At 47.1% G+C, this 14,446-nt stretch overlaps 1 protein-coding gene across 4 annotated transcripts in view; it reads right to left on the reverse strand.

Annotated features, from left to right (window-relative positions):
- OLFM2 (olfactomedin 2) overlaps window positions 1–14,446 on the reverse strand; it is a 379,600-nt gene that overhangs the window by 84,108 nt on the left and 281,046 nt on the right. For 2 of the 4 annotated variants that reach the window (XM_060253545.1, XM_060253543.1), the window contains exon 3: window positions 1,398–1,553. In XM_060253545.1, the coding sequence (XP_060109528.1) occupies window positions 1,398–1,553 (156 nt within the window). Of the gene's footprint in view, window positions 1–1,397; window positions 1,557–14,446 lie in introns of all 4 variants that reach the window. The other 2 variants (XM_060253544.1, XM_060253542.1) reach the window with 1 other exon arrangement.

The following is a 14,446-nucleotide window of genomic DNA, read 5'->3' on the forward strand; positions in this document are numbered from 1 at the left end:
AAAGTGATACCTGTGTGCTTGGGCACATTAGGAAGAAAAGTAAAACTTTTATCATCACATTGAAAATTTCAGGGTAGATTGTTGGAAAGAAATTGGTTGACGTCTTTAAGAGGTATTTGTACGTGGAGCCTTCAGGTTTTCTCTCCAGTTCCACTTTCTGTGTGACTCTTGATTGCTATAACCTCCGGGGGATGGGGGGGGGGCTGGGGCTTTCCCTGAATAACAGCTGGTCTCCAGACTACAGAGATCAGTTCCCTTAGAGCAAATGGCTGCTTTGGAGGGTGGACTACATGGCATTGTACCCTAATGAGATCCCTTCCCTTCCCAAACTCTGCCCTCCCCAGGTTCCACTGCTAAAGTATCTAGGTGTTTCCTAACCCAGAGCTGGCTACCTGACCTAAGCTGCTTGTTTCGACACCTCTCCCCAGGTAGTGGATATGTGTAGCATGCATTTTTGCCCCTAAGCCCATGTCCAACGTCAAGTGGAAGGAAAGGAAACCCTAGTGGTTGGAAGTTGACATTTCGGTGTACAATTCCTTTCATTTCTATCTGCTCTCCCTTCAGGGAATGGGCTCCCAAAAAGGATGCAAATTTGGCAAAGAAATAAAGCAGACTTCAGAGATCAGCTCCCCTGGAGAAAATGGCTGCTTTGGAAGGAGGATTTCATGGCATTATACTCCAAATCTTGCTCTCCTGAGGCCCCACCCACAAAAACTCCAAGAATGTCCAAACTTATAGTTGGCAATCCTACTCTCCTCCCACCCAGAGTGGTCAAAAACATCTGTCATCTCCTTTCCAGGTGCTTTCAAAAGAACATAAGAAGAACCCTGCAGGATAAGACCAGTGGTCCATCTAGTTCAGCATCCTATCTCACACAGTAGTCAACCAGTTCCTCTGGACATCCACCAACAGGGCACAGAGGCCGAGGCCTTTCCCTGAAGTTGCCTGCTGCCTCTGGGATTCAGAGGGTTAGTGCCCCTGAACATGGAAGTTCCCTTCCCCCCAGTCACAGTGGCTAGTAGCCTTTGACAGACTTATCTTCCATGAATCTACCTAACCCCCTTTTAAAGCTGTTTATTCCCATGGTCATCACTACATCCTCTGGCAGCGAATTCCACATTTGAATCACTCTCCATTAGTCCATCAGTCAAAACAATTAAACCCCAGAAGTCTAGTGGCAGTAGATCAAGAAAGAAAGAAAGAAAGAAAGAAAGAAAGAAAGAAAGAAAGAAAGAAAGAAAGAAAGAAAGAAAGAAAGAAAGAAAGAAAGAAAGAAAGAAAGAAAGAAAGAAAGAAAGAAAGAAAGAAAGAAAGAAAGAAAGAAAGAAAGAAAGAAAGAAAGAAAGAAATCCTGAGATGGTGATCTTGCATAAAGACTTGAGCAGAAGTAAAGTTACCTGGAAACTTTTGGCATTCAGATTTTTCTGACTCTCTGTGGCCACTTTCAGCTTGGAGTCCAGTCCCTTCATCAGTGACTCGGTATTACGGACATACTGCAAATCCCGGTAGGTCCGAAGGTCCAGCTCCACCATGGACTGGGAGATGTTTTGCACCTGCTCAATGGAAGAAGATCACAGACATTAGACACACCACCCCATGGATGGTATGGACATACGAGACAATCTGGAAAATGAGAGAGGTCCCTTTAGATAAATAGATACACATGAACACACCTGAATCTGCCTTATACAGAACCAGATCCTTGGTCCATCAAGGTCAGCGCTGTCTACTCAGACTGGCTGAAGCTCTCCAGGGTCTCAGGCAGAGGTCTTTCAGATCACCTAATGCCAGATAACTGGAGAGGCATGGGATTGAACTGGGACCTTCTGGGTGCCAAGCAGACGTTCTACTACTGAGCTATGCCCCCTCTCTTAATAGATAGAACAGCACCATGAAGATTACACCCTAATGACTAATTGATTGATTGATACTATAAATAGCTAAGAATTAGAGCAGGGGTGTCGAACTCATTTGTTATTAGGGCTGGATCCGACATAAATGAGACCTTTTTCAGCTGAGCAAGGCTGTGTTGGGCAGAGCCATGTGTGTACGTATTTAAGGTTGGGTAGCAGAGGTATAAACTTTTTAAAGGACACAGACAAACACAACTAAAGTTTTTTTTTTTAAATAAAACATGCTTAAAAATTAGCACATGTTGGTCTTAAAGGTGCTTTCTTTGTATTTCTCCCATGGGACCCAGGAAACTGGGCAAAGAAAGCTCTGGTTCTTTCCCTCCCTCCTCAGGGGACCGGGAGGGGGAGGAGCCTCAACCAATGGAGAAAACTGTGGTTTTGCTCTGTAGCTTCTGCACGATTGAGCAAGCTTTACAAAGCAAGTTGAGATGCAGAAGGAAGCAAACGAGGGGGAAAAGGAAGCAGACAAGAGCCAGTTGCTTAGGGGTCTGATAGGAGCCCTCCAGATGCCCAATTTGGCCCCCGGGCCTCATGTTTGACACCCCTGAATTTGAGTCTATTTTGTCAGATAGTGCTTACAAATGTACACATAGTGCTCATTCAATCCCCACATGGATCCCAATCTATCCACTGTGGATCACTTCATGCATCAGACAAAACATTATGCCATCCTAGGGAGATCTCCAGCTACTACTGAAGGCTGGCAACTCTAGAAGTGAAGTCTTCCTGAGAGCCAGTTTGGTGTAGTGGTTAAGTGTATGGACTTTATCTGGGAGAACCAGGTTTGAGTCCCCACTCCTCCACTTACAGCTGCTGGAATGGCCTTGGGTCAGACATAGCTCTCGTAGAAGTTGTCCTTGAAAGGGCAGCTGCTGTGAGAGCCCTCTCAGCCCCACCCACCTCACAGGGTCTCTGTTGTGGAGGGAGAAGATATAGGAGATTGTAAACCACTCTGAGTCTCTGATTCAGAGAGAAGGGCGGGGTATAAATCTGCAATCTTCTTCTTCCTCTTTAGCGTTATATTCACAGCTTTACAATGTTCAAACCATTCCACCTTAAGGAAGGCAGTAATCTTACCACAGCCCTAATGCTGGGAAGCTCATTTTTGCCAGTGAAAATTTTGGAAACAGAGGGTTTAAAAACAAAACAAAAAAAATTGATTGTTTTTGGCAATCTGTTGAGAAGCTTTGTTGCATAAAGCCTTTTTTGATGTAAAATTGATGTTTATTCATATAAAATATTTACAGGCCCACTTTTCTCCCAGAGATATGGGGCCCCAGATGGAAAACAACTTCCAATTTAGAAACAATGGAACGAACAATTAAAACACGCAACGAAGCCAGCACCGGAATACAAGTGAGCCGTTAAAATACTGCAACTGCAGCCCCTACATGACTCTTCCAAAGTTATTCTGAAACGCTGCTGTCTTACAGCTTCTCTGGGAAGTCATCCGGGAAGAGGGAGACTGTTAGAACATAAGAGAAGCCATGTTGGATCAGGCCAGTGGCCCATTCAGTCCAACACTCTGTGTCACATAGTGGCCAAAAAACCCAAGTGACATCAGAAGGTCCACCAGTGGGGCCAGGACTCACTGTTCTATAAAGTGAGGCTGCGACCAGATAACCCTGGGGATGGACCACAGCAGTCCACACCACAGTAGCACATGAAGCTGCTTTATACCTCATCAGACCCATGGTGTATCAGTCAAAGTCAATGGTGTCAACTCCAGCGGTCCCCAAAGTGGTGTCTGTGGGCACCACAGTGCCCGCCAACACCTTGCCTGGTATCTATCAAGTGTTTTTAGAAGTGGGTAGGGCTTCTTTTGTAGCAGGAGCTCCTTTGCACACCTGATGTAGCCAATCCTCCAAGACCTTACAGGGATCTTTGTACAGGGCCTACTGTAAGCTCCAGGAGGATTGGCTACATCGGGGTGTGTGTCTGTGTAGCCTAATATGCAAATGAGTTTTTGCTACCAAAAAAAGCCCTGTGTGATATTTTGTGTTGAGGTAGAGCAGTTGCCAAGCTTGCTTAATATAAGAGCCACATAGAATAAGTGACAGATATCTGAGAGCTGCAAGACATGAATGTCAGATATTTGAGAGGCAGCCAGGCAGGCAAGAAAATAGATGGGGAGAGAGTGGTAGAAAGAAAGCAACTTTAAACACATTCTCCAAGACTCTGGCTGGTTTGGCTTGGAGAAGTGATTTAAAGAGACAAATGTCTTCTCCAAGCCAGCCAAAGAGGTGGTGGTGGGGGGGGGGGGGGGTTTGAGATCTACACAATACGTGTGAAAGGGCTATATGTGGTTCCTGAGCCACAGTTTGGCCACCCCTGCGCTAGTGGGATGTCTGATTAGCTCACACAGATGGGCTCCAGAGGCAAGCTTAACCATGTCCAAAATCTATATAAGGAGGGAAATTTGCTGACAAGTACAAATGGCATTGAACAGTGTGATATTGACAACCATGTACCTGCACCACAACTTTTCAGTTCTCCCCGAAACCCTTCCAGTCATAAATCAAAACAATCCAAAGGGCCTGAATGCATTAATGATTTCAGAAGATGCCAATTATAAGAACATATAAAAGAATGTCTTACAAACACACTTTAATTCCAGTGATGGCCAAGAAAGTCAATTTCTGTTCATTAAGGACCTCAATTAAATCAAGGCAGAAAGAAATATAAGACTTAACACCTAAGATGATAAATGAATTGGTTTGGATCAATTGGTTTAAATAATTCTAAGGTTAAAGCATTCCTGCGGAAACATCCCACTAAGAATCAGTAAGAAAGGAGTTGCCATTGCAATCCTAAGGGTTTTTTTTTTCTTTGATTAAGGGCCACTGACTAGAACAACTTACTACTGATGGAAATGATGGAAGTAAATCTCATTTTATTCTCAATGATGGAAGTATGATAGAAGTAAATCTCATTTCATTCTCAATAGGACTTACTCCCTGGAAAGGGTCCCTAGGACTGCAACCTATGAGAACAAGATTTCCAGCCAAAGTCAAAGGATAAGCAAAATTTTTGTTCATTTTGGCAAGGCAAGGAAAAAGGAAATGTCCCCTGTGCAAGCACCAGTCATTTCCGACTCTGGGGTGACATTGCTTTCACAATGTTTTCACAGCAGACTTTTTACGGAGTGGTTTGCCATTGCCTTCCCCAGTCATCAACACTTCCCCCCAGCAAGCTGGGTACTCATTTTACCGACCTCGGAAGGATGGAAGGCTGAGTCAACCATGAGCCAGCTACCTGAAAACCCAGCTTCTGCCAGGGATCGAACTCAGGTCGTGAGCAGAGCTTCAACTGCAGTACTGCAGCTTTAACACTCTGTGCCATGGGGCTCTTTTTGGCAAGGCAGCCCCACAATTGCCAGGATCATGCTTAGACCTGCCTAGCAGTTTTTAGTTTTATTTGAGTTCAGAAAAGACTACTTGTCTATCAGATTTTACCATCAAAAACACAGTTTCACAACACGGGTGCCTTAACTTTCCACCTACTGTTGCCAACTCCAGGTTGGGAAATTCATGGATATTTTCAGGAGCAGCCTGAGAAGGATGGGATTTGGGGAGAGGAAGGAACTTAGCTGGGTATAATGTCCTGGACTCCACATGCCAAAGATGCCATTTTATCCAAGAGAACTGACTTCTGTAGCCAGGAGATCTGTTGTAAATTCTGGGAGAGATCTACCTGGAGGGTGGCAACCAACATTGTAGACATAATCAAAATTGGAGTTCTGTGGGGGGGGGATTAAAGTATTTTGTATCAGCTTAATGATGGTCTCCTCTATTCGTGTGTATGCAATCAGTTTGTTGTTGTTCAGTCGCACAGTCTTGTCCGACTCTTTGCGACCCCATGGACAAAGTCACGCCAGGCCCTCCTGTCTTCCATCATCCTCTGAAGTCTACTCAAATTCGTGTTAGCTACATCAGGAACACTGTCCAGCCATCCCATTTTTTGCCATGCCCTTCTTCTTTTGCCTTCTGTCTTTCCCAGCAACAGGGTCTTCTCCAGTGAGTGCTCCCTTCTCATTGGGTGGCCAAAGAGAGCCAGTTTGGTGTAGTGGTTAAGTGTGCGGACTCTTATCTGGGAGAACCGGGTTTGATTCCCCACTCCTTCACTTGCACCTGTTGGAATGGCCTTGGGTCAGCCATAGCTATCGCAGGAGTTGTCCCTGAAAGGGCAGCTGCTGTGAGAGCCCTCTCAGCCCTAACCACCTCACAGGGTGTCTGTTGCAGGGGGAGAAGATATGGGAGATTGTAAGCCGCTGTGATTCAGAGAGAAGGGCGGGGTATAAATCTGCAGTCTTCAGAGTATTCGAGCTTCAGCTTCTGACCTTCGAGGAAACAGTGTGCAATCAGTTTAACCAAGGTTTTTTTTAAAAAACAAAAACAAGACCCCCCCCCCGCCTCCCGCGCAATGTAGCCAATCCTCCTGGAGTTTACAGTAAGACCTGTAAGCTCTTGAAGGACTGGCTACATCAGGGGTGTGTGGCCTAATATCCAAAGGAGTTCTGCTATAATAAAAGCCCTGTTTAACCCATGTTTTGACTTTGCATTTTTGACTTTGCATCAGTGCAGGCTTCATGTTCAAGTTTCCTCAACAGGTTGGTAAAATACGAAGGCAGAGATGGAAGCAGCTACCCACCAGGGAAAAGTGCTGACAGAAAGTTTTCCCCTAGCCCAGCTGTCCTGTTGCTGACAAGAGCAACCCATCGATTTATGTCCCTATTAATCCACATGGGTCTTGTGACTAGCACCGCCATCCTCCAGGTGGTTACACAAACTGGGAAACCTGAGGTCTGGCAAAACAGATGAACATTGTGTTACAATATATGATTTCTACAACAAAGTCCAACTGTTCCAAAAAAAAAACCCCATTCCCATCTCTTTCATTTTTAAATTCAAAATGCATTCCGTAAATCAACAGTCAATAATGCCTTTTTACAACATATATTTTAACAATCGCCAGCCTTCTCACAAAAACTCCGCTGATTGCAACAACTGCTGTCAATTCCCACTGATGCAGGCGATGAAAAGCAACGGTTGTCAATTTCAGTCAGTACTTGATAAGTGACAACACAGGTCCTAGATTCAAAAGCATGAATTAGAGAATCTTCTGGTCGCCATTGCTATGGGAACCAGTGCTCCAGGCTAATGCTCTTAAGTTACAATCTGTTCAGTTTTCAGACAGCACCAACAGTACCTCTCCCCTTCCCATACCCAGGGCTTTTTTTTTTAGTAGAAACGCAGTTCTGACTGGCTTGGTGTTAAGGGGTGTGGCTTAATAGGCAAATTAGTTCCTGATGGGCTTTTTCTAAAAAAAAGAAGAGCCCAGTGTGAAACAAGGGTGACATCAGGGAGTGTGGCCTAATAGGCAAATGAGTTCACGTGGAGCTTTTTCTACCAAAAAAGCCCTGCCCATACCCCACCCTCCTCAGGCTTCATCCTCCAAATATCCAGGTATTTCCCACCCCAGAGTTGGCAACCAATCCTACTTGGGAGGAAAGCCTAAGAGTCAGGGGTGGAATTCTAGCAGGAGCTCCTTTGCACGTTAGGCCACACACCCCTGAAGTAGCCAATCCTCCAAGAGCTTACAAGGCTCATTTTTGTAAGCTCTTGGAGGACTGGTTACATCAGGGGTGTGTGGCCTAACGTGCAAAGGAGCTCCTGCTAGAATTCCATCCCTGCTAAGAGTTATCTAAGAAATGTTGGAAACATTTAACTTGAACCCTTTCTGAACTGGGCTGGGGTTGGGGCTTTGTACATCAGCTACTCTTGTGCATGTATTACAACCTGCCCAATCAAGAGTTGCCAGTCTCCAGGTGGTGGCTGGAGATCTCCTAGAACAACTGGTCTACAGGTAACAGAGATCAGTTCCCCTGGAGAAAAGGGTTGTTTTGGAAGGTAGGCTCTATGGCATTACATTGCACTAAGTTTTAGGGTTGCCAACTCTGGTTTGGGGAATTCCTGGATATTTTAGGTGGGGGGAGGAGCCTCAGCTTTTCTTAATGTTGCACTTCTTAGGCCAAAGGAGGATCTCTCCCCATGATAAAACTGTCTTTTAGGAAGAACTTCCTGACAGAGCAGGTCCTCAGTGGAACAGGCTTCCTTAGGAGGCGGTGGGCTCTCTTTCCTTGGAGGTTTTTAAATAGAAGCTAGATGGCCACCTGACAGCAATGCTGATTTTGTGAACTTAGGCAGATCGGGGGAAGGAGGGCAGGGAGAGTTGCATCAGTGATTAGTTCTTGTGGCCTTTTCTTGCACTCCCAGGGAAATGCTGATTGTCACTTTGGAGTCAGTCAGCAATTTGTCTCCAGGTCAGTTTGCCAAGGGATCCTGGAGGTTTTTGCCATCTTCTGGGCATGGAACAGGGGTCACTGGGGATATATGTGTGTGTGTGAGAGAGAAATGTTTGTGTATTTCCTGCATTGTGCAGGGGGTTGGACTAGATGACCCTGGAGGTCCCTTCCAACTCTCTAATTCTATGATTCTCTGCCTCCTCTCCAGCCATCTCATACCCTTTCCTGCCCTTTCGAAGCACATTCTCCAAGATGAGGCTGCAAACGGCATATAGACAGATGGAGAGAACTAATATATATGAAAATGCAGACCAGCCAGGTCCATCCATCCAGACAGTCTCAAGTCCCTCGGCTGTCTTGCAGACGGGATCGCTCCGCAATCCTGGTTCGGCAGGCACACAATGAAGCCTCTCCTTTGGGGAGCTGAGCTGGAACCCACAGTCTGGAGCACCAGCTGGAATGCAAGTGCCTTTCCCCTGCTTTGCACCCATGAAATATGGATGATAATAATGGGACTGGAATGAGCTGAATACTGATGAGAGCTGGGAGGGGAGGGGGGAAGAGGGAGAAATACAAAACTTCCTTTTCAAAAACGGGGTTCCAGGACCATGAAGGAGCCCAGAATGTTAACTGGCTGCCCTGGAGGAAACTCTCCCCCCACAGCCAGTGATAGGTTTTGGAGGGCCCTGGGCACAGCATGCCCAGGGTCCCCCTCCCCTCCTCTGCCCACCATCGGGCCCCCACCGACTCCTCCCTTCCCATTCATCTCACTGTGCTTCCTCTTCCCACATGGCCTTTCTTGGATGGCCCCGAGCAGAACCAAGCCAGATAAGTGTTGGGAGTACTAGACCTGGGAGAGCATGGTGATATAGTTATAGTATAGGAATAGGATCCAAGTAGGATTGCCAATTCCCAGGTGGGGGCAGGGGACCCCCCAGTTTGCAGCCCCCCCCCTGCTTCAGGGTCATCCGAAAGCTGGCGGGGGGAGGGAAATGTCTGCTGGGCACTCCATTATTCCCCATGGAGACTGATTCCCTTAGGGTATTATGGAGAATTGATCCGTGGTTATCTGGGGCTGTGGGGGGGTGTATGTGTGCTTTTTGAGGTTGAAGTACCACATTTTCAGCATAGCATCTGGTGCCTCTCCTCAAAACACCCTCCAATTTTCAAAAAGGTTGGACCAGGGAGTCCAATTCTATCAGCCCCCAAAGAAGGTGCCCTATTCATTATTTCTAATGGAGAAATGGCATTTAAAAGGTGTGCGGTCCCTTAAAAGGTGATAGCCAGAACTCCCTTTGGAGTTCAATCATGCTTGTCATAACCTGGCTCCATCCCCAAAGTCTCCAGATATTTCTTGAATTGGACTTGGCAGCCCCAGATCTGAGAGACCCAGGTTCGAATCTCCAGTATCTATAGGGTATAATGAAGTGCCTAGCAGATATTCACACCCCCCCCTCCACTTTCTGATAACCTTGAAGCTGACGGGGCCCCCTCCAAACCAGGGAATCCCCTGCCCACAACTGGGTCGGCAACCCTAGGTTATGGTGAGGATAAAAAGGCAGGATGGTAGAACAGTGTAAGCTGCTTCGAGTCCCCATTGAGAAGGGCTGTTAATCAGAGCTTTTTTGTAGCAGGAACTCCTTTGCATATTAGGCCACACACCCCGATGTAGCCAATCCTCCTGTAATAAGAGACCTGAAAGCTCTTGGAGGATTGGCTGCATTTTGGGAGTGTGGCCTAATATGCAAAGGAGTTCCTGCTACAATTTTTTTAATATAAAAAACTGTAAGAAAGGTGACCTGCAACAATGCACAACAGAAGGAAAGTTAACCCCACATCGCTGTCTCTCACTTACTCCCCTCTTACTCTGCCTAAGTGTGTGTATTAACTTGCCCAATTATGCATTTATGTCCTCCCTTCTCTCAGGTATTTCTCTACCTTTCTCCACATTTAATGCTTTTTCTTTTTTTGCAGCGCCTGTGCAAAAAGAAGCTCCCTTTTGCTTGCATGTATAGAATATACTCACCTCATTAATCCACAAGAGGGCGACAGGGCAGGAAACAACATCTGATAATGAAAATGGAACAAAAAGATGTTCGCTAGAAGAAATCAAGTAGCACTTTTAACAGCTGGAGGATAAACTGCAGCTAGGGAAGGAAGGACATGACCTGGCTGGTCTAGGCTAGCGCAATCTCACCAGCATTCAGAGTCTAAGCTGGGTGGGCTCTGTTTAATACTTGGATGGGAAACCAGGGTTAAGAACATAAGAGAAGCCATGTTGGATCAGGCCAATGGCCCATCCAGTCCAACACTCTGTGTCACACAGTGGCCAAAAAACCCGGGTTGCTACACAGAGGCAGGCAATGGCAAACCACTTCTAGAAGAAGAAGAAGAAGATATTGGATTTATATCCCGCCTTCCACTCAGAGTTCCAGAGCGGCTCACAATCTCCTTTATCTTCCTCCCCAAAAACAGACACCCTGTGAGGTGGGTAAGGCTGAGAGGGCTCTCTTAGAAGCTAGCCTTTCAAGGACAACTTCTGTCAGAGCTATGGCTGACGCAAGGCCATTGCAGCAGGTGCAAGTGGAGGAGCGGGGAATCAAACTCGGTTCTCCCAGATAAGAGTCTGCACACTTAACCACTACACCAAACTGGCTCTCGAAACGTCTCTTGCCTTCAGGGCCAGCCCTAGACTGACTGGCACCCTAGACAAGGCTAATGTCTGGCACCCCTCCCCTGCGCTGATAACATCACCAAGTCACATGAGGGGTGCCCAATCTGGTGCCCCCAGAAGGCCAGCGCCCTAGGCAATTGCCTAGTTTGCCTACTGGCAGGGCCAGCCCTGCTTGCCTTAAAACCTTACAGGATACCAGCAAGTCAGCTGTGACCTGATGGCACTTTGCACCACCTTGGAGCACAGCCACAAGGAAAGGGCTCTGTGCTAACACAATCCAAACTCTCTGATCAGAATAAAGGCAAACTCAACGTATTTGAAGATACTGATTTGATATAAGTTATTCTGCTCTGTTATCTGAGAAGTGACCCAGAGCACCTAATAATGCAGTCCTGTGCACAGAAGCAGGGATATTTTTGAGCAGGAACGCACGGGAAAGCAGTTCTGGTTGGCTTGACATCTGAGGGTGTGGCCTAATATGCAAATGAGTCCTGCTGGGCTTTTTCTACACAGAAGCCATGTGTGAAACAATGGTGACAACAGGGGGTGTGGTCTAATATCCAAATGAGCTCCTGCTGGGCTTTTTCTAAAAAAAAAAGCCCTGCCAGAAGTAAGCCCTACTGTATTCAATGGGGCTTACTCCCAGTTAACTATCTCTAGGACTGCAGCCGAAGTCACAGTTTTTAGTTGTTGGACATTCTGTCCAACCATCCCCTTTTGCTGCATTTGCAACAGACACCGACCACACGGCGTCAAGCTACTCTTCAGTCACAGAGAACAGAATTTGTCATGAATTAATTAAAAAACCCTTGTGCTAGTCAATGCTGCAGTTCATACAAGATTACACACCTGCACCATTAAACTAGGAGCCCCGTGCAGGGCGGTCAGCTGCAGTGCTGCAGTCCAAGCTCGGCTCACAACCTGAGTTCCGTCCCAGCAGACACTGGGTTCAGGTAGCTGGCTCAAGGTTGACTCGGCCTTCCATCCTTCCGAGGTCGGTCAAATGAGTACCCAGCTCACTGGGGGTAAAGTGCAGATGACTGGGGAAGGCAATGGCAAACCACCCCGTAAAAAAGTCTGCCATGAAAACGCCATGATGTGACATCACCCCATGGGTTGGTAATGACTCGGAGCTTACACAGGGGACTACCTTGACCTTTTTTAACTATTAAACTGGGGCTCATGAAGCCTTGCTTGAAACCCAGCATCTCCCCAAACACATAAACCATTCAGTTTAGCATGAACTGCTCCCTAATTCCTTAATCTCAACAATCAAGCTTATGTTATTTTGATGGTGGTCTCGATGCCCAATTGCAGCTGCTTTATGGCAGACCCTCGTGGGGTTTTCATAGCAAGAGATGAACAGAGACTGTTTGCCATTGCCTGCCTCTGAAGGGCTGTCATATTAAGGGTGGTGTGGAATTGTTTTCTGTGGCCCCAGAAGACAGGACCAGAACCAATGGTTTGAAATTAAATCAGAAGAGTTTCCACCTCAACGTTAGGAAGAACTTCCTGACCGTTAGAGCGGTTCCTCAGTGGAACAGGAGTTCTCAGGAGGTGGTGGGCTCTCCTTCCTTGGAGGTCTTTAAACAGAGGCTAGATGGCTAGATCCTGTGAATTTAGGGGGAGGTATTTGTGAATTTGCTGCATTGTACAGAGAGGTGGACTAGATGACCCTGGAGGCCCCTTCCAATTCTATGATTCTATGATTCTATGAGGGCTGACTCTGCTTAGCTTCTGAGATCTGTTGAGGCCTCCTTCCTTGGAGGTTTTTAAACAGAGGCTAGATGGCCAGCTGACAGCAATGAAAATCCTGTGTATTTAGGGGGAGGTATATGGCTGGAAAGCGTTACTGATGTAACTAACACGAATTTGAGCAGACTTGGTGGAAGACAGGAGGGCCTGGCGTGACGGGTTCGGAAAGAGTCGGACTCAACTGTGCAACCGAACAACAACAAATATGTGAGTTTCCTGCATTGTGCAGAGGGTTGGACTAGATGACCTGGAGGTCCCTTCCAACTCTATGATTCTATGAGGCTGGTCTAGCCTGGGCCATCCATGTCAAGGCATCCGATCTCAGTCTCAACATCCCCCCGAACACAGAGACAGACATTCCAAAGAACGATCCATAATTTTAAAAAAAAGACTTAGTCATATCCTTCCCGCGGAAAGCAAAGAGCCAAGTTAGTCTTGACAGCTACCTTTCTCTGGGATGAATAAACTGTCTCAGGTGACCTCGGAGCTGTCGACATTACCAGCGCTGGCATCTTACGTTTCTGCAGATCCAGGGATGATCTCCATGGCCCTCTCCTAACCTTCTGATCTCTGAGGTGGTAAAAATCGGTAGGAGCTTCCCGTCACTCCAATAATAACTGACAAGTCCCCTTTTTGTCATTTTAGACCCCGGCCAAGCTTTGCAGCTGCTTAGGTTTGAGAAGCCGCCAAAGGTGCCCGGTGTTCTGCCAAAGGAGGAGAGGAATCAAAATGGGAAGGCAGCTGACACATCTCCGTGTCAGTCCGAGCCAAGCTGTTTATGCATAAACTGGGGGATTTGGCTTTTCATTATGCAATGGTAATCTCATCTGGGTCTCGAGCCAAGAAAGGAAGGGAAACTGGCTCTTAGCAACTCTGCTGATGGAAGACCAGGCTTGCTGAAGAGATCTTCTCTATGAGTTCTTCCAAAGGTTCCAACCTCCAGGGCAAGATTAAACCCTGTGGAGGCAGTCAAAATCTCGGGGGCCCCTTGAAGAGTTGGAGCGGCCCCCACCTCTGCCCGTGGCCCCTGCTGTGGCCTGCAGGCACCTTCTCAAAAGCCCCTTTGACAAAGCTGCAGAGGAGAGGCAGAGAGAGGCAAACTTGGCAACAACGCAAGCAGCAGCCACACCAGGCAAGTCGGGCAAGAAGCAGCTCAGTTGCTGGCTATGTGTGAAAGCTGGGAGGGCTGCAAGCAGGGGGGAAACCAACCTGGGGCCCCTAAAGGCATGGGGGGGCCATAGGCCAGTGCCTACTTGGCCTAATTGTTGATCCAGCCCCGTCAACCTCAATCTATCCTCAGGCACAAATGTGAGAGTTTAACACTCAGTTTCTGATCTGAGTTCCCAGGGTATACTGGGAAGCTAAAATGACCAAAAATCAAACCAAGCTGATCAGCCTCTGTGATAGCAGCAGTGGACACAATGGACATCCATTACTTAGAATCATAGAGCTGGAAGGGATCTCCAGGGTCATCTAGTCCAACCCCCTGCACAATGCAAGAAATTCACAAATACCTCTCCCCGCCCCCCCCCCCCCACTTCCCCAGTGACCCCTGCCCAGAAGGTTGCAAAAAATCCCACGATCCCTGAGCATGTAAGAAAGGGCTACAAGAACTAAGCACTGATGCAACCCTTCCTGCCCTCCTTGTCATGATCTGCCTAAGTTCACGGAATCAGCATTGCTGTCCGATGGCCATCTAGCCTATGTTTAAGAACCTGGAAGGAGAGCCTGTTCTACTGAGGAACTCCTCTAACTAAAGTTCCTCCCAGGGATTTTTTTTTTGGTAGAAAAAGCCCAGAA

Source organism: Heteronotia binoei, chromosome 13, assembly GCF_032191835.1.
Source record: "Heteronotia binoei isolate CCM8104 ecotype False Entrance Well chromosome 13, APGP_CSIRO_Hbin_v1, whole genome shotgun sequence".
Classification (NCBI taxonomy): Eukaryota; Metazoa; Chordata; class Lepidosauria; order Squamata; family Gekkonidae; genus Heteronotia; species Heteronotia binoei.